Source organism: Hemiscyllium ocellatum, chromosome 3 (genome assembly GCF_020745735.1).
Source record: "Hemiscyllium ocellatum isolate sHemOce1 chromosome 3, sHemOce1.pat.X.cur, whole genome shotgun sequence".
NCBI lineage: Eukaryota > Metazoa > Chordata > Chondrichthyes > Orectolobiformes > Hemiscylliidae > Hemiscyllium > Hemiscyllium ocellatum.
In genome coordinates, this window is record NC_083403.1 from 69,101,063 (window position 1) to 69,121,685 (window position 20,623).

Below are 20,623 nucleotides of genomic sequence, written 5' to 3' on the forward strand. Positions count from 1 at the left end.
AACTTTTAAGTAGTTTAGAATCAGAATAAGTCCTTTCATGTGAGCATCAAAAGAAGTTACTTTGTTTGCTTACAGACCTGAGTCTTACATCAATTGTACGAAGGCAAGATTTGATCTGGGATAGTCAGCATGGTTTTGTCAGAAGAATGTTATATCTAACAAATCTGACAGAATTTTTGGAGATATTGACTAGGTGTGTAGAAGTGGGTGATGCAGTTGAAGATTTCAGAAAAGGTCCCACATGAGAGACCAATAAAGCTGATAAAAACACATGGGATCCAGGGCAACTTGGCCATTTGGCCAAAATTGACTTAGTGGCAAGAAACAAAGGGTGGTGGTCGTAGACTGTTTTTGTGACTGGAGGCCAGTGTCCAGCAGTGTACCAAAGAGATCAGTGCTGGGTGCCTTATTGTTTGTAATATATGTAAATGACATAGAAGAAAATGTGGGGATGATGATAAGTATATTTGTGGGTGACATGAAGATTGACTGGATGGCTGACAATGAAGAACAAGGTCTTAGGCTACAGACAGATATAGACAGATTGGCAGATCAATGACCAGAGGAATTTAACCCTGTTAGTGTGAGGTGATGCACTTTGGAAAAACTAACAAGATAAGGAAGTACTCAGTGAATGGCAGGACACTGGGAAGCTCAGAAGTACAGAGGGATCTTGGGATGCTTCTCCCTGCAGATCCATGAAAGTGACAGGACAGGTTAAAAATGTGGTTAAGAAACCATATGGAACACTTGCCTTTATGAGTTGAGGCAAAGATTATGAGAGTATGGAGGGTAAATGTGGAGCAGTACAAAATATTGGTAAGGCCACAGCTGAAGTACTGTGTGCAATTCTGTTCACCGCTCGAGAGGAAGGAGATATAATTACACTGTGAAGGGTGCAGAGATTAGTCAGGAAAGAGCAACTTGGCTCTGAAGAGAGGCTGGATAAACTGAGATTGTTTTCTTTAGATCAAAGAAAAGGGACCTTTTCACTTTAAAATTATACCTTTCACATTAAAATTATGCCCCTTTGTTAGTGACCCTTTAATTAAGGGGACTAACTGCTTTCTATCCATCCTGTCCTCATAACCTTATGCACGTCAATCAGGTCCCTTTTCAATTTTCTCCGCTCTAAAGAAACCAGTCTCAGCTTCTCCAGCCTCTCTTCTTGGCTAAGTTGCTCTATCCCAGGCAACTTTCTGCTGAATCTCCTTAGTTCAGTAATTTTCACTTTTGACAATGATGAAAAACTGAGTATTGTGCTCAATGTCTGAAATTGATAAAAAAAATTCATGCTGCATATGGGATTTCTGGAAGATCCATTTGCCCATGTTTCTGTTTATGTTCCCAAAATGCACAAAAGTCCAAAGTCTTTGTCTTCACACACCATAGGAACCAGGTATATTAGAGCAACATGGTGGCTCAGTGGTTAGCACTGCCACCTCACAGCACCAGGGACATGGATTGGATTCCAGCTTTGGGCGACTGTCTTTTCACATTCTCCCTGAGCCAGTGTGGGTTTCCTCCCATAGTCAGAAGATGTGCAGATTAGGTGAATTGGCCATGCTAAATTGCTAATGGTCAGGGATATGTAGGTTAGGTGCATTAGTCAGGGATATATGTAGGGTAGGGGGAATGGGTCTGGGTGGGTCGCTGTTTGGAGGGTTGGTGTGGACTGTTGGGCTGAAGGGCCTGTAGGGATTCTATGAAATCTGTCCACCTCTAATTTTGTTGCCAGCAAACATGAGCCAGTTATTGACTCTGCAAGACAGTCATAATTATTTATATTTCTGTAATTATAAGGATTATCACAAAAATATGAACAAAAAGAAAATACAATTTAGAGCTAGTAGATAGCAACCATGCTTTTTCAGGTACAACTATAATTTTGTTTGGATTGAAATACGATCATGTACAAATGTCCAGCCTAATGTGCCATAGTCAAGTGACTTGTACCATGAGGCACATGCCCTGGAGGCAAACATCTTAAGCTTCACTTCAGTAAAGTCTGTGTTGAACTCACTGCAGTTACACTGGAAACATATTGTCAGAAGTGGTGAGTGTCCAGAGCTGAAATAAAAAGCACATCACAGAGATGTGAATTGCCATTGAAAATGACAAAAGAAAACAACAAAAAAAGCTGCTTATGCAAAAATGGTAGCACCTTTTCCTGCACCAGCTCATGTTTAAATTATTGCGGATATGAAGCTAAACTGGGAACTCTCCATTGAACAATGATAGAATTAGATAATACTAACAGATTTGTTGAGCAAACCAGAGCAAGCCCACTATACTTTTAACACTGTTGGGATGAGACTGTTCAAAAATATATACAAAAAAACTTTAATATTGCTGAACAGCAGAATGAAGAAACACAATAATTTTAAAAGCTTCGAAGGCACATTTTGAGCCCAAATTGAATGCTACATGTGAACTTTTAAATATTCATTAGTAGACAACAAAGAGTCGATTGCTCAATATGTAACATCATCAACTCAACGTTCAGAAACCTGTGAATTTGCACAAAGTCTGAGCTAATTAGAAGCAGAACTGACTGAGAGAAGTCAAACTTATATATATAAAAAAACAAAGAATTCCTGATCAGAAATCAAAAACAAAAATACAAACTGCTGGAGAAATTCAGCAGGTCTGGCAGGATCTGCAGAGAAAGCAGCGTTAATGTTTCAGGTCACCGAGCAATTGACCAGTGTAGAAATGCCAAAGTTGTGAATCAATCATCTAGTGACTGCAATGCCAGTGCTGAAAAACTACTGCAGTCTCTGTCAATGGTGAAGTCATCCTGCAGTGTGACACCAGTAAGGCAGGACTTGTAGAAACCTGAATGCAGCAAAGTCAAACAGTTACATTTGCATCTAGGGCACTAACACAAGCAGAAAGATGTTATGCCTAGATTAAGAAAGATTGCCTAGTCATTGACTTTGCATGTGTACGAATTTAAAAGAAGCAAAGTGACAGTCGAGTCTGACCACAAGGCACCTCATAGTATTTCTCTCAAGCTGCTATTCTCTGTTCTAAAGCATCTGCAATGGCTGTTACTCAGGTTACAGAGATATCATCTGGAAGTGATGTATAAGCATTGGAAGCAGATACATACTGCAAACATGCTGTCGAGAATAACCCTCTTGGTGAAGATAGTGTGGAATCTTCTGGATTCAAGATGAAGCCATAGCTCTTCATGCTTTGGGAGTTGTCAACCCAGCAGACACACTGAATATAACAGACAAGTACTTTACTCCAAGCAAGCTAACTATCAAATAAGATGCACGTCTTCGATGCTGTGAGAAGTACTGATTAAAGGATGACCAAAACCATCAGGAACATATCAGTTTGTGATAAGACCAAATTGGATATATGGAGATGACCTGACAACCTAAGATGTTGTACAAAGGAAATAGTGTAATTATCCCAGAGTTGAAAAGGTAAATGCACTAATGCATCCATGCAAGCCAGCAAAGAATTGAATCAAGTTTGAGGAAGGCAAGAGAAATGCTCTGCTGTCCAAAATCATGGATCAAAATCAATGACCACAGCAGCCAGTGCAGTGCTTGTAATGAGTACCAAGCTAAGCAGGAAGAGAGCACTGATAACACCCAACATCCCAGATAGGCTGTGGATGAAGCTTTAACTGACCTCTTCACACTCGCAGGAACTGATTACTTTAACAGCATAGAATACGATTCTGACTACTAGGAGATGACATGTTGACTTCAGTGACTACCACTGAGCTTGTTAAAAGTCTAAAAGCACACTTCACCTGTTACAGCATTCCAACATTATACATGGTGGAAGTGAACTCCCAGATGTTCAGTTGCAACCTCACACATGTACGCTCCACTTTAGAAGTTGCTCCTCACCTGCAGATGGCAGATCTCCACAAAGGTCACATCAACGGTCAGACCCAGAGCATCACAGTTACCCAAGAAGACAAATAGAACAGCAGTGGCAACAAAATAATAATAAATGGCACAGGAAGGTACTCCTTGGTACAAGAACATTACCCAACCAACAGGCAATGACAATACATTATATACTTACCAGCATGGCCAGCATGATTTCAGGACTATGGGCTGAATCTTATGTTTAGTTTGTCTAAGTGGCAATTTATTGAGTTTGTTGGTTCCTCTCCATGAATAGTAAGAAGGTTTCTTGCCATATCATGTCAAACTCACCACATTAATCATCTGCACCACCTAATGGCACCTGTCTCATCTGATTGTAGCCCCATTCTTTACAACTCACCAAACCTGAAATAACTTCCCAGTGCCTGGGTATCCTGGAATTGATGGGATCTCAGATGTCTTCCTTAAAAGGCTGCTGTGCACCTAGACAAACACTGTTCCTGACATTGCCCTAACCATGGCAGAGATGAGAAAATTGCAGAGAGAGCTGGAGGTCCTGCTGAATGTGATGGTGAACAGGTTGCAAATCCTCTTCCCCCAGGACTTGCAGAAGTGGTCACAATGCCAAATGATACCAGCCTGATCCAAGGTTACCACCCAGGTCAGTGCAGTCTTAACATCTGGAGAAATGAGCAGCACTGTATGAAAAGGTCAATGACTTCTCCACTCCATCAGCATAAATGCCACCATTTTCTCTCTGATACTTCACATTCTCTCTCTGCTACTGTACTCTGCTCTATTCTTCTCACTGTTGGCTGCAGCATCTTCCTTTATTCACACCAACCCCCGAAACTACTAATAGTCCACAACCTCTGAAAAAGAGAAGTACTTGCAAAAGTAACAGCTGTGCCACCTACCGTTGTCTCCCCTAAAACCTACCTCCAGGAAAAAAACAGCCCACAACAGAGTAGAAAGAGTCAAGCCGGAAGGGAAGGCTGCCTGACATTCAGCTCCTCACTCCTGTCTGGAGATCATACTGACTTCACTTGAGTGATTCACTGACTGTGTCTAAGACTGCTATCAGAGACTAATCTTGATTTACTACGGTGGACTCTGAGGGAGCGCCATCTCCCTTGACTTGACAAAGGACTGCTGACAACAGCAGTCAGCTTCTTGGTTTTGTGTCTGCACTAAACAGCATGGCAATGCAGTGGCACTGTAAGCCTGGTATCTTTGAGAGGGAAGGCAAACCAAGGCAAGGCTGGGATGATGTGAGCATTAAGGTCAGCTCAAAATGAATGAGCGCTAAGTGGGCAAGCAAGTAGCACAGATATGCGTCCTGGTCCAGTCTATGACCTGGGTCCATGTCGCTGAGTGCATTGTCTCTTTACTGCAGTATCGCAGTTTTTGTTGTTTCCCAAGGTGGAACATTGAAGTATGGAAGTTAACTTTCAGTGGATTTGGGATGTGGCATGAGAGTTCTCAAAGGCTTGCACAGATGTCAATATCCATTTACATGGATTGCGTGTGGCTAATGTCAACGGAAAGTGCACTGAGATGTTTATGACTGGTGTCCAACTTGCAGGACCTCTCAAATCTCTTTTAAGTTTGCCCCCTTTTATCTTTGTTGCACTCACTGAGCTGAAGTGACAGGACCTGCTCAGACTTCCATGTTGAGAAATCTTGGTGCCTATTTTGCTCCTGGAAGATAGAACAATAGTTACTTGCCTATCAATGAGGCAATGTCGACAGATAATAGATCATTACCAAGCAATACTTGTTGCTTTCCAGCAAGAATATAGCCTTGAATCCCAGAACTTAGTTAAGAGATGCGTTTTTCCCGATGTCATTTCCTCATTTACTCCTCTTGCCCTCCTTAAACAAAGGAACAATTTTGGCTGTTCTCCAGTTCTCAAGGACCTCTTTTGTGACTAAATCGGATATAGACATTTTGTGCAAGACCCCAGCAATTTCCTCACCTGTCTCCTTCCACATTATGGGATAGATCCCTTCAGGTCCTAGGCACTTGTCCATGTTAATACTTTTGAAAACACCCAACACTTCCTTTTTTAAATTGACATGTACCAGAATATCAACATACCTTTCCCCAGACTCAGCATCCACCATGTCCTTCTCCTTTGTTGCAAAGTAACAAAATATGCAAAGTATTTGATGCAAAATATTTGTTAAGGATCGTACCCACTTTCTCTGGTTCCATTAATAAATTCCCTCCTTTGTCCCTTTCCCTAGCTACCTTCTTGCTTCCTATATATGTATAAAATGCTAAGGATTTTCCTTAATCCTGTTTGCCAAAGACATTTTGTGGCTACGTTGTGCCTTCCTACTTCCTTGTCAGGGTTCTTTCCTGCCATTTTTGTATTCTTCAAGGGTCTTCCGTTTCCCAAACCTTACATATGCCTCCTTTTTCTTTTTGACTAAGTTCTCAATTTCTCTTGTCATTCCAAGGTTCCCAAATCTTCCCATCCTTTTCCTTATTTTCACATGCTGGTCCTGAACTCTAATCAACTGGCCTTTAAAATATTCCCAAATGCCTGATGTGGATTTACCCTCAACTAACCACCCTCAATCTACATTCCCCATTTCCCCCCTAATATTGTGATAGTTAGTCTTTCACCAACTTTGTTCATTCACCCAAGGATTGCTCTTATTCTTATCCATAAGTAATTTAAAGCTTACAAAATTATGATCACTATTCCCAAAATGCTCTCACTCTGAAACAGTGATCACCTGCCAGCTCATTTCCCAATACCAGGTCTAGTATAGCTCCTTCCCTAGTTGGACTTAAAAAACCCTTCTAGACACATGTAGCAAATTGTCCCCCATCCAAGCCTCTGACACTAAGCAAGTCCAAGTTGAGTGTCTTCCTTCATGAACTGAATTGTGCATCTTTAAGTTAAAAGTTAAAATTTGAGTTGCAAATATGTTTTATAACAATAAATAACCAGTTATCTTTTAGTGTCTGTAATGACTATATTTTTCTCTTTCTCCTTTGCCTGATCAAAATGATTTAATCTACACCCATAAAATTAAGAGTCTTGAGTTTCATAATAGCAGAGACAAGTGTCCCAAATCAGTGACACTTGAGTGCCTAAAATATTGAAATACTTTAATATTTTCATTTTGCATCAATAAACACATTTAATCAGATTAAGATGTGATAAATGTGAAATAACAGAAAAGTTGGCCACTTGGATGTATGAGTGATGTGAGGGTTAGGTTTTTCAAGCTTACCCCATAGCAATGTACTTGGTACCTGAGCTGTTGTGAGCAAAGATTAAATCACAGACACTTTGGTTGTATTCACACCAATCTCATGGCTGTTACTAATTTGATGAAAAGAGGAAAATAGGCCCTCGTTTAACAAAATCACTGGGTTGTTTGCAACTGAGTAATTTTAGCCACAGCAGTTTTTTACATAATGACTGGCTGCACTTGTAACCTGGTGGTCTTTTCTTTTGCACAGGGGAAGAGAATCTGTTGGCAATATTAAAACGAAGATGGTGGAAGTACATGATCTTGGGATTAATAGATATAGAAGCCAACTACCTTGTAATAAAGGCTTACCAGTATACAACCCTGACTAGTGTGCAGGTAGGTGTGCAATGGTTTACTATTAACTATACCGAAGCTGAAATGGAGACAATAAATTTTTGTGTGATAAATTAATGCCAATGTTCTTGTCCTGTTTGTTTTCATTGCATGTTGATGTCATAGTTTGCTGCCTAGGTTGTGACCTGGTGTGCCAGATTTCACACACTTTGTAGAACCTGATGGATCTTATTTAGTTGAATGAAAATGCAGTGAAGATGCAATCCGCCCTATTGTTAACGTTTCTAAAATGCAAGGATAATAAAGAAACCATTGTTGTGAATGAGTACCTGATTGCATGGCTTTCAACTCATTTGTTGTTAAAATCTCTATGAACTTGTTTAAGGGATAAAACAGAAAGGATGATGACCTGTAATTTTGGAAATAGTTGGGAACTTCATATCCAAAAGTCATTCAGTTGTACCTTTCATGATTTTCTAGCCAAATGCCAGCACATCATTAGTTACAAGTTTCATATTTCTAATTATTCACAATAAACAATAGACAATAGGTGCAGGAGTAGGCCAATCTGCCCTTCGAGCCTGCTCCACCATTCAATATGATCATGGCTGATCATCCTTAATCAGTATCCTGTTCCTGCCTTATCTCCATAACCCTTGATTCCACAATCCTTGAGAGCTCTATCCAACTCTTTCTTAAAATGAATCCAGAGACTGGGCCTCCACTGCCCTTTGGGGCAGAGCATTCCACACAGCCACCACTCTCTGGGTGAAGAAGTTTCTCTTCTTCTCTGTCCTAAATGCTCTACCCCGTATTTTTATGCTGTGTCCTCTGGTTCGGCACTCACCCATCAGCGGAAACATGTTTCCTGCCTGCAGAGTGTCCAATCCTTTAATAATCTTATATGTCTCGATCAGATCCCCTCTCAGTCTTCTAAACTCAAAGGTATACAAGCCCAGTCGCTCCAGTCTTTCAGTGTAAGGTAGTCCCGCCATTCCAGGAATTGACCTCGTGAACCTACGCTGCACTCCCTCAATAGCCAGAATGTCTTTCCTCAAATTTGGAGACCAGAACTGCACACAATACTCCAGGTGTGGTCTCACCAGGGCCCTGTACAGCTGCAGAAGAACCTCTTTGCTTCTATACTCAATCCCACTTGTTATGAAGGCCAGCATGCTATTAACCTTCTTCACTACCTGCTGTACCTGCATGCTTACCTTCATTGACTGGTGTACAAGAACACCCAGATCTCTGCCAGTTTATACTTATCATCAACCTGAGGTATAAATCTTCTCAAAAATTGCTACCATTCTCTGTGTAAAAAAGGTTGCCTCTGATGTCTTTTTTAAATCTTTCTCCTTTCACCTTAAATAATGCCCCTTAGTTTTGAACTCCACCACTTCAAGAGAAAGACTCTTGTCATTCACCTTATCTATCCCCCTCATGATTTTATAAATCTCATTTAAGGTCACCCCTCATTCTCGTACACTCCAGTGAAGAAAATCCCAGTCTTTCCAGTCTATTTTTATGTCTCAAACTCTCCGTTCCTGGCAAATACTGGTATTTTTTTGAACCCCCTCCAGTTTAGGAATGTCCTTCCTATAGCATGGTGACCAGAACTGCACACAGTCCTCCATAGAAATTGTTCAATGTTATTTCTGCTTGATCTTTTCTCAAGTTATACATGTATTTTCATTCTGATTGGTGCAGTTCTTACTCCCCTCAGCACCATTGAAGGCACCAAATGGGTGTCTAAATAGAAACCCCTTTGGGTGACAATTTTAGAAGAAAAGGAAAATGAGTACAGGAGGTCCTGAAGTCCAAGACGCACAAAATGTGTTCTGTGGCTATTTGTCAGTACTTGCTCAGCCATGTCTGCAGGGCTGAGCAGACTTCATTTTTAAAACTGATTAATGCATGTTCCCAAAGGAAACTGGAACTGTAGACATGGAGGCAATGCTGTGCTTGAGCGGTAACACAGTTGGTTTGTGCTTCAGAAACAGCCTAGTCATAATGTGACCTGAATTATATAGTACTCATGCCACAGTGATCGTTAGCAAAGTCTGATTAACCACTCTTGCAAAACTGGCCTCAATCATGTTTATAGGCAGAATGTAAAGAATTTTTAAAATATAATAATTAATGGGATGCTGACCAATATTTGTTAATCATTCCTAATTGTCATTGATATGAATGTCCAGTTAGGCTATTTCAGAGCTACCTGCATTGCTTTGAGTTTGGAGTGACACTTAATCCACATTAGGTAAGAACAGCAGATTTTCTTTTCAAAAGAATGTCAGTGAGCCAGTTGGATTTTTATAGCAATCCGTGATTAGACTTTTAATTGCAGATTTATCAATTGAATTTAAATTCCACCAACTGCTGCTTTCAGGATAGGATTTGAATTCATGTCACCAGAGCATTAGTTCAGACGTCTGGATTGTTTTTCTCGTAGCATAATTACTATGCCATCACCTCCCATCAAATTTTGTGGGATCTATGTCAGTGAAGAGTCAGATGTAGATCTGTGTCCTCTTCTAAGGTACTTACATTTACTCAACACCAACCAATGGTGCATGTGATGTGCCCAGACGAGGTTTGCGGGTTTCAAATTCAAACAAAATAGTCTGAGTAGTTGAAATTATTGTGTTTCCTACAGTTGTGCTCTTGCCTGCTCCATTCAAAGGCCAACATACTTCAGTTTTGCCATTTATTTTGATTGGCCTATAATAAGCCAGAATTCTACAAGTTTGCAGGGTTTATTGGCAGACTGGCCTATAAAATTCCCTTTGTCTTACCCACTGCCTATCTGCCTTTCCCCTTGACCTGACAAAAAAGCTATGGGTAGGAGGTTGAAGATGTAAGCCAGCTCACTTGCTCTTAAGGCCCTTAAGTGGACAATTATTGGCCACTGAAGAGCTCTCCTTCAACCTTATCATTTTGAGGTCAACAGGTGGAGGTCAAGAACATTAGCTTGCTTGGGCTGTGGGCAGGAAGTTAGGAGTAGGCATTGTCCCTCAATGTTCCCCTTTCCCAATTGGTCTCCTCCACAAGCCCTTGGCATTCTTTCCCTTCCAGCCTTATTGACATGACACTCACATCCCTCACTCCTCCCCAAATCCCAGGCTTCCCCATCTGTCTCTTCTGTGATGCTCCCAGAATTATGCTTGTGTAGCAGTCCCACCATTTAGAACCTGAGCAATGCCTGTAGCCTGATCAGTACGCACTTCTCCCAGTGGTATTGCTGCAAATTATAGGTTGATTGGCATCTCTATGAGATGATACCTCCTAATTGAGGAGTAGGTCATTTAATGCTCAGTGGAGGTCTCACTGCTGACACATTCAGATTCAGAACCTCCATTTGTGACATCATGACTTGAAAGTCTGTCAGACAATCCAGTCCAGTCCTTTTGATTTGACCTCACCAATTCTCCCAAGGTTAAAAGAACAAGGAAGGAACACAGGAAGTAGAGCTGTACTTCCTGGAATTTAGATGATTAAGAGGGTTATCTGAATAAATGTTTCAGATATTAAAGTATTTAGAGAGAAAATATTTCAGACAGTGGAGGAGTCTTGGGGGCATAATCTATAAAATTAGAACCAGACTTTTCAAAACTGAATTATAATTCACTTCTTCATGCAAAGGCATGGTAGACATTTGTAACTTTTTCTAAAAAACATCAATGTTAAAACTATGATCGATGGATTTTCATTAATCAAAGGGATTAAGTGAAAAGGGACAAAAGTGCAATGTGGACTATGTCACTAATAAGGCATGATTTTATTGAATATCTGAACAGGTTCCAGAGCAAAGTGGTCAATCCCTGTGGCCCACATGTTATAAATTTTAGAGTGAACTTCAACTATTGCTATCAAAACTGTGATTCAGCCATAATAATTAAACAAGGGAATGTAAGAGAAATGTTGGGAATTAATATTATAATGAACAGCTATCTCATTCTAGTATTATATATTAGCAATATGAGTCACACCAAAGAAAGATTATGCCTAATACGCAGATGAAATTGAGTAAGGTGCTCTGTGAATTTCAGCGCTGGTGTGATTCTAGGTATATAGACCCAAGTCTCAAAAACTGGCACTTTGTGTCAGCAGCATATTCCTTTGGCTATTCACAATAAGTAGAGTACTGATAGTAATCAACCAGCCCATGCTTGCAAAACTCACAACATAGAGTCCAGCGTTAAATGTGGATCCACAATAGGACATTTGCTAAATAATCCAGAATATGTCAAGAATAATATTGACAGCCAACTTAAGATTGCCAATTGGCTCGCAACATGAAACGGTTGTGTTTATTAGAACCTACACATTTTAATATATAGGGCCCTCACCTCTACAGATAGAGAGAACACGTATACACACTGTACTGATTCCAACTCAAAAAAATAGTTGACAGTCATTCACTGGTTCCTTTCCCAGGACAATGCCTTGACCAATCAGAGTCCATTTTCAACTCATCAGCACAGTCCTCACATACTGTCTAACTGTTGCTTTCCTTTTACTTTGGTGTCCTTGTGACTTGTCCTGAGGAGTGCAATATGAAATGCTTCAACATGTGTCTTTTTCCGGAAATACACGAGTCAACAGATTCAGAAGTTTGATATCCACAGGTGTTGAGACCAGTTATGATCATGAGAATCTAATCCATCATGTGAGTCAAATGTTGACAAGTTAGTCAGCCTGTTGAGGTAAATTTAATATTGACATATTTTCAAAAGCTAATTGTAAGAAATGTAGCTAATTTGTAAGTACGAACAAATGGATGACAGGAGAGAAAAGTTAAAGTTTAAAAAGATGGAAATTAAATACAAGTCGCTTAAAATAGGATCTAACAAGTGGGCCTAGCTCTCAGTTTTACTAATCCAATGTGTTGTTGGAAAAGATTGGTATTCTTCATGTAATTCCTTGTGTTAGATGAAGGTTACAGTGTTGGCTTGACATCACCTATATCCTCTATATATGTCACTGATCACAGTTTGAAATCGTTGAAGAAGTCATGTTCGTAGCAAGACCTGGTTAACAGCCAAGCCTGGGTTGATAAATGGTAAGGAAAATTTGTGCCATTAAAGTGCCAGGCAGTCACCATTGCTGACAAGAGACCACCTGCCAACATTCCTGACCCAGCAATGATGATGAAACAGTGAGACAGTTTAAGGTAGTGCGAGGAGCTAATCAAGTCAGCTGACCTGGATAGCATCAAACCTCCTGAACTTCACTCATCCACACACGTGGGAGCATTTCATCAGTTTACTTACAATGCCTTGTAAATGATAGAAAGACTTAGGGGAGACGTTTATGATAAAGTATCCAGCTTCTGACTTGCTCTTCTAGCCATAGTATTTATATGGCTGTCTAAGTTTCTGCTTATCGGTAACCAAAGTATATCATTGATGGTGTAAGCTTTAAATGATTATATAGCTATGGATTGTATCACTTCCTTAAATGGACATTTGAATGAGCTTTCCTGCAAAATAAGGTTGGAGGTGGGGATGCCCACTTGTGATGGAGCACTGTTCTGTGCATATCACAAACACCAAACAGTCTGTTCTCCTCTCAACACCCAGACTTCGGCTGCAAATGATAATTAATTTTCATCCCCCATACATGCCAGTAAATGATATCTCTTATTAGAGATAATCAAAGCATCATCCCTTGATAGTCAATGGAACTGCCAATCATTGAATCCCCCACCAGTAACATCCTGGGTGCTACCATGGATCAGAAACGGAACTGGATTAGCCATGTAAATACAGTGGATTAAAGGGCAGGTCCTAACCATCCAAAACACACAAACCAGCTTGTTTGGTTCAACATCATTTGGTGTAACTATATCACATGGACTGCAATGGTTCAAGCAGGCGCTCAACACTGACTTCTCAAGGACAGTTAGGTTGGGCAATAATGCTGACTTTTCCAGCAGTACTTACATCCAAAAACAACTACAGCCATTTTAGTAGATGGGATCTTCACTGTTGTGAGAGAACATGAAGAAGCTTTATTAAATATAGCCAGTTATAAGACATTGGGAAGAGAGAACAGCTCTTTGGAAGCGTCCAAATTCAGGCTGTAATCCCAGAAGTGACACACGCCTCAACTCCGTTCACACACATTCAGTAGCTGAAGTTATTTTACTTTTTTAATGATTAACTTTTAGCCATGAGCATTTAACTCTTCTCTCATTTCCTCCCTTCCCATGCCCACTATCTTTGGCTTGAGGTATTAAGTTCAGCAGCATTTACAGCTCTCATCGATGACATATAGCATGCACAGACTGTCTTATCATATCTAGGAAGATGAGCAGAGAGCTGGAGTGGGATGTAAACTTCTCTGGAGAGAACGTTTCTGAAACTCCATCAGAAGATAGAAGGGTATCATCGCTAGTGAGCAAATAGTCTATGCGGGGACTGTAAAATGTTCTTGCATTGCACAGCAGTGTGCAGGATGGCAAATTTATTTCCTTGCATGTATTTCTAAGCCATTTTTCAAAGGTTCATTGACATTTTGCAAGTGTATCCATTCGTAATAAAGTTGTCTTCTTCCTGATAGTCTTCTGCAAACTTAAATGAAAACGTCCATTCTTTCCCTTTGTGTCTATTTTGACACAAATTCATCACTCATTAATTGTAGCAAGAATAGTTAGTACACAGTGACCTTGGAACTCTAAATATTTCCAAGAAATCTTTCCCTTTCTTGAGTGTTCTTCTTTGCCGTACCAACTGCATGAAAACATTGGATGTCTCTGCGCCAGATTTTTGGAAGCTTCCCTGTCAGCTTTCCTTTGAGACTCAAAGGCCTTCTTGTACAAAACCTTGGGTGCAAAGTAGAAAAATAAATAAATTAAAGGTTGAACATTACAATTCTTCTTAGTATCAAGTAGAAAAGTAAAGAAATAAAATTCAAAGTTCAGCATTGCAGTCCTCCTTCAGCCATGAGCCTGCAGATGGTCCACATTGGGCTTTCCCCAAGGGAACTCACATTGTCCACGAGTGCTTGATCTCTCCCCCATGCTGGGTATGCTCTCTCCGTGCTCAGTTCACTCTCTCCCCCACATTGGGCATGTGCTCCCCCATGCTGAGTTCACTCTCTCTCCCACGCTGGGCACACGCTTTCCCATGCTCAATTCACTCTGTCCTCTGCGCTGGGTATGCTCTCGCTGGGTATGCTCTCCCCAGTGCTTCGTTCACACTCTCCCCCACGCTGGGCACACACTCCCTGTGCTCAGTTCACTCTGTCCTCTGCGCTGGGCACACGCTTCCCCATGTTGAGTTCACTCTCTCCCCCATGTTGGGCATACGCTCCCCTCTGCTCAGTTCACTCTCACCTCTGCATTGGCACACGCTTCCCCATGTTCAGTTCACTCTCTCCCCGACATTGGGCACATTCTCCCCGATGCTCAGTTTTCTCTTTCCTCAACCTTCTCCACACTACCATCTTGCTGCTGACCACCAGAATCCCTCCTGCGTTTACCAGTCAGCTTATTGTCAATCGCCATCCAGGTTCACCAACTGCCAACCAGTCTGGACCTCAATGATGTCAGAATGCTGCCAATTGCTAGAATTCCACCCGGCTCACCAGTGCTACGTCACCGAGTGCCAAAAGTCCCTCTCCAGACACTGGTGGTTACCACACTACAGACGCCGATCTAGCAGTGTGGTAGTTTGTTGGTGTTGAAGTGACCCAGCCATGCAGGGACGCAGCTAATTCTTCTCGAACTTTGATCCGTTTGATCTTCTATTAATGCTTCACTTTTAGCTTCACTGAGATATTCTGCATCTCTGGAAGTTTTATAATCCTTAGAAGAGTATAAAGGATATAGGGGTATACTTAAGAGGGAAATCAGGAGGGCGAAAAGGGGACATGAGATAGCTTTGGCAAATAGAATGAAGGAGAATCCAAAGAGTTTTTACAAATACATTAAGGACAAAAGAGTAACAAGGGAGAGAATAGGGTCTCTCAAAGCCTGCCTTAAAGAAGTTTTCCTCCTCTCTCTACAAGAATCTCAGGGAGTCCCTCTCCCACTGCAACTCCCAGGTCATTTCCTCTGCCCTGAAGCTCTTCAACCATGTCCTGAAACAGACTCGCTACTACAACCACATTTGCTTCCTCAGTGCCTACCTCTGTAACCAACTCATCCCACACGGACTCTGGACCACCTTTAAATCAGCAAGAGTTCGGACCCGAAGACCACAAACAGTACAGACTACAGATTCCAAAACACCAGCAATGGTTCTCCTTCAAGATCCTCTGCTCCACACTTGCAGCAATGCGCCGGCATCTAACCTCTCTACGGGCAGCCCTGCCTCAGCTGAGGGCCACACTCTCTCAGAACTGCAAAGGACCCCTTCTGTACTACGTCCTCAGGAGAATTCATACTGTCAACAAACAGTATTTCAACTCCATCTCAAACATCAAAAACTGTAAGTACAATAAATTTTATCTACCCACCTCCATAACCAGCACTCCTCAAACATGACATCACTTCCGCCCCCAACATGGCCGCATCCACAGCCACTTCAACCTCTCACAATTCCACTTGCACCACATGTGACATCACTTCCGCCCCCACATCATCGCTGATGTCACATGCTCAGTGACTTCCGCGCCCTCCACTGGCGTGTTTGCCACCACTTCCGCCCCCACCAATGCCACTCACCTGCATTCCGCTGACAGTCCACCACCCCCCCCCCCCCCACAGATCCCACTGTCACCATCCCTGCCCCCTAGAAACCTGAGGGGAACACCACCCCTGCTTATGACTCCAACCCCATTCCCCCCACCACCACACCCACTTCAGTTACAGGCTCCGCCCCCACTCCAAGCTTCACACCCACACCAGATCTCAGCTCCCAGCCCTGCCAGATTTTCACCATCCCTCCAGACCTTCCCCTCACTGAGGACGAACGATTAGTCCTCAGTAAAGGACTCACCGTCATCCCCCTCTGTCCACACATCAATGAATTTAATACACACCATGACGTTGAACACTTCTTCCGCCGTCTTCGTCTCCGAGCTTACTTTTGCAACCAGGACTCCCGCCCACCTTCCGAGGACCCCTTTGCCCACCTCCAACACACTGCATCCGCCTGGACACCCCGCGCTGGCCTATTACCTGCCCTCGACCTCTTCATTTCCAACTGCCGCCAGGACATTAACCACCTCAACCTGTCTACTCCACTCCCCTACTCCAAACTCTCACCCTCACAACGCGCAGCCCTCCACTCCTCTGCTCCAATCCCTTCCTCACTATCAAGCCAGCGGATAAAGGGGGCGCAGTGGTAGTCTGGCGCACTGACCTCTATACTGCTGAAACCAGACGCCAACTCAAGGACACCTCTTCCTACCGCCCCCTCGACCATGACCTCACCCACCATCACCAAACCATCATCTCCCAGACCATACAGAACCTCATCACCTCAGGAGATCTCCCACCTACAGCTTCCAACCTCATAGTCCGGGAACCCCGCACTGCCCGGTTCTACCTCCTTCCCAAGATCGTCAAGCCTGACCACCCTGGCTGACCCATTGTCTCAGCATGCTCCTGCTCCACTGAATTCATCTCTACCTACCTCAACACTGTCCCATTTCCCCCAGTCCAGGAACTCCCCACATACATTCGAGACACCACCCATGCCCTCCACCTCCTCTAAGACTTCCGTTTCCCCGGCCCCCAACACCTCATCTTCACCATGGATATCCAATCCCTCTACACCTCCATCCGTCATGACCAGGGCCTCCAAGCCCTCTGTTTCTTCCTCTCCCGACGTCCCCAACAGTACCCTTCTACCCTTTCATTCGTTTGGCTGAACTGGTCCTCACCCTTAACAATTTCTCCTTCGAATCCTCCCACTTCCTCCAGACCAAAGGGGTAGCCATGGGCACCCGTATGGGTCCCAGCTTTGCCTGTATCTTTGATGGCTACGTAGAACAGTTGAACTTCCGTAATTACACCGGCACCACTCCCCACCTCTTCCTCCACTACATTGATGACTGCATTGGCGCCACCTTGTGCTCCGGCGAGGAGGTTGAGCAATTCATCAACTTCACCAACACTTTCCACCCTGACCTTAAATTTACCTGGACCATCTCTGACGCCTCCCTCCCCTTCCTGGACCTCTTCAAAGCCATTAATGATGACTGACTTGACACCGACATTTTTTACAAACCCACTGACTCCCACAGCTACCTGGATTACACCTCTTCCCACCCTACCTCCTGCAAAAATGCCAGCCCGAATTCCCAATTCCTCCGCCTCTGCCGTATCTGCTCCCAGGAGGACCAGTTCCGTCACAGAACACACCAGATGGCCTTCTTCTTTAGAGACCACAATTTCCCTTTCCACGTGGTTAAAGATGCCCTCCAACACATCCCCTCCACATCCCGCACTTCCGCCCTCAGACCCCACCCCTCCAACCGTAACAAGGACAGAACGCTCCTGGTGCTCACCTTCCACTCTATCAACCTTTGCATAAACCAAATCATCCGCCAACATTTCTGCCACCTCCAAACAGACCCCACCACCAGGGATATATTTCCCTCCCCACCCCTTTCTGCCTTCCCCAAACACCGTTCCCTCCGTGACTACCTGGTCAGGTCCACGCCCCCCTACAACCCACCCTCCCGTCCTGGCACTTTCCCCTACCACTGCAAGAATTGCAAAACCTGCACCCACACCTCCTCCCTCACCTCCATCCAAGTCCCTAAAGGAGCCTTCCACATCCATCAAAGATTTACCTGCACATCTACTAATATCATTTATTGTATGTGTTGCTCCCGATGCGGTCTCCTCTACATTGGGGAGACTGGGCGCCTCCTAGCAGAGCGCTTTAGGGAACATCTGTGGGACAACCACACCAATCAACCACACTGCCCTGTGGCCCAACATTTCAACTCCCCCCCCCCCCCCCCCCCCAACTTAGCCGAGGACATGGAGGTCCTGGGCCTCCATCACCGCCGCTCCCTCACCACCCAATGCCTGGAGGAAGACTGCCTCATCTTCCATCTCGCAACACTTCAACCCCGGGGCATCAATATGGACTTCAACAGTTTCCTCATTTCCCCTTCCCCCACCTCACCCCAGTACCAAACTTCCAGCTCAGCACTGTCCCCATGATTTGTCCTACCTGGCTATCTTTTTTTCCACCTACCCACTCCACCCTCCTCCTCCCTGACCTATCACCTTCATCCCCTCCCCACTCACGTATCGTACTCTATGCTACTTTCTCCCCACCCCCACCCTCCTCTCATTTATCTCCCCACCCTTCAGGCACTCTGCCTGAATTTCTGAAGAAGGGCTTTTACCCGAAACATCGATTTTACTGCTCCTCGGATGCTGCCTGAACTGTTGTGCTCTTCCAGCACCACTATTCCAGAATCCCTCAAAGATCAGTAAGGCGGCCTTTGTGTGGAGCCGCAGAAAATGGACGAGATACTAAATGAATGTTTTGCATCAGTATTTACTGTGGAAAGGGATATGGAATATACAGATTATAGGGAAATAGATGGTGACATCTTGCAAAATGTCCATATTACAGAGAAGGAAGTGCTGGATGTCTTGAAACAGGTAAAGGTGGATAATTCCCCTGGACCTGATCAGGTGTACCCCAGAACTCTGTGGGAAGCTAGAGAAGTGATTGCTGGGCCTCTTGCTGAGATATTTGTATCATCGATAGTCACAGGTAAGGTGCAGAAGACTGGAGGTTGGCAAATGTGGTGCCACTGTTTAAGAAGGGTGGTAAGGGCAAGTCGGGGAACTATAGACCAGTGAGCCTGACGTGGATGGCAGGTAAGTTGTTGGAGGGAATCCTGAGGGAAAGGATGTATTTGTATTTGGAAAGGCAAGGACTGATTAGGGATAGTCAACATGGCTTTGTGTGTGGGAAATCATGTCTCACAAACTTGATTGAGTTTTTTGAGGAAGTAACAAAGAGGATTGATGAGGGCAGAGAGATGGATGTGATCTGTATGGACTTGAGTAAGGCGTTCGACAAGGTTCCCTATGGGAGACTGATTAGCAAGGTTAGATCTCACGGAATACAGGGAGAACTAGCCATTTGGATACAGAACTGGCTCAAAGGTAGAAGACAGAGGGAAGTGGTGGTGGAGGGTAGTTTTTCAGACTGGAGGCCTGTGACCAGTGGAGTGCCACAAGGATCGGTGCTGGGTCCTCTACTTTTTGTCATTTACATAAATGATTTGGATGCGAGCATAAGAGGTACCGTTAGTAAGTTTGCAGATGACACCAAAATTGGAGGTGTAGTGGACAGCGAAGAGGGTTACCTCAGATTCCAACAGGATCTGGACCAGATGGGCCAATGGGCAGAGAAGTGGGAGATGGAGTTTAATTCAGATTTAAATTTTTTTTTAATAATAGTGCATGGTGTAAGGTGACAGCTCACTGATACTAACGAAGTATGTCATAAATTAACAGGCAAGACCCAACTTGACACTGAATTGAGGTACTCAGAGGATTTTTCTAGGCTCAGACACCTTGATAGGCATATGGGACGTTTTAGTGGACACCTGCTGCATACAGAATTTATTGTGTACAAATCCAGTTGAAATTCTAACCTTCAAAAAGATGCACATGGCTCATTGCAATGCTTCCTAAACATTTTCCCATTGTGATACAATTGAGGATTTGTTGCAATTCCTTTATGGGAACTGAGAAGTGGGAGCCTTTTAGAGGGAGAGAGGGAGAGAGAGAGAGTGAGAGAGTATAGCTGTTTTGACTAGGTCACAGCTCCACAGCAGCCAGTTCTGCCTCAGAATGGGCAACCCAAAGTTCAGCTCATGAGCCCACTTGGGAATCCAACTTTCACTTTGGAAAGCCCTGGTTTACTCTCCTTGTTGAAAATTTAAAAGTCCTAACATACGCTCGGCACAACTTAAACAGAATGCTCCATGGTATTTTTAATTGACCAAAGTGTTCAGTTCACTGCTATTTTAGTTTAGTAACTTTGGGCTTATAATCAATAAATATATAATTCAAGAGATTTAAGAGAAAAGATCCTGGAGAAGAGATTCATTTCCATATCCAGTTTTAGATTAGACAGGATTAGATTCCCTAAAGTGCAGAAACAGGCCCTTTGGTCCAACCAGTCCACAGTGACCCTCCAAAGAGTAACCCACCCAGACCCATTTCCCTCTGACTAATGCACCTAACACTATGGGCA

At 43.3% G+C, this 20,623-nt stretch overlaps 1 protein-coding gene across 3 annotated transcripts in view; it reads left to right on the plus strand.

The window, feature by feature from the left end:
- Window positions 1–20,623, plus strand: part of slc35f1 (solute carrier family 35 member F1) — a 313,410-nt gene that overhangs the window by 179,499 nt on the left and 113,288 nt on the right. For all 3 annotated transcript variants that reach the window (XM_060821185.1, XM_060821177.1, XM_060821194.1), the window contains exon 3: window positions 7,345–7,472. In XM_060821185.1, the coding sequence (XP_060677168.1) occupies window positions 7,345–7,472 (128 nt within the window). The remainder of the gene's footprint in view (window positions 1–7,344; window positions 7,473–20,623) is intronic.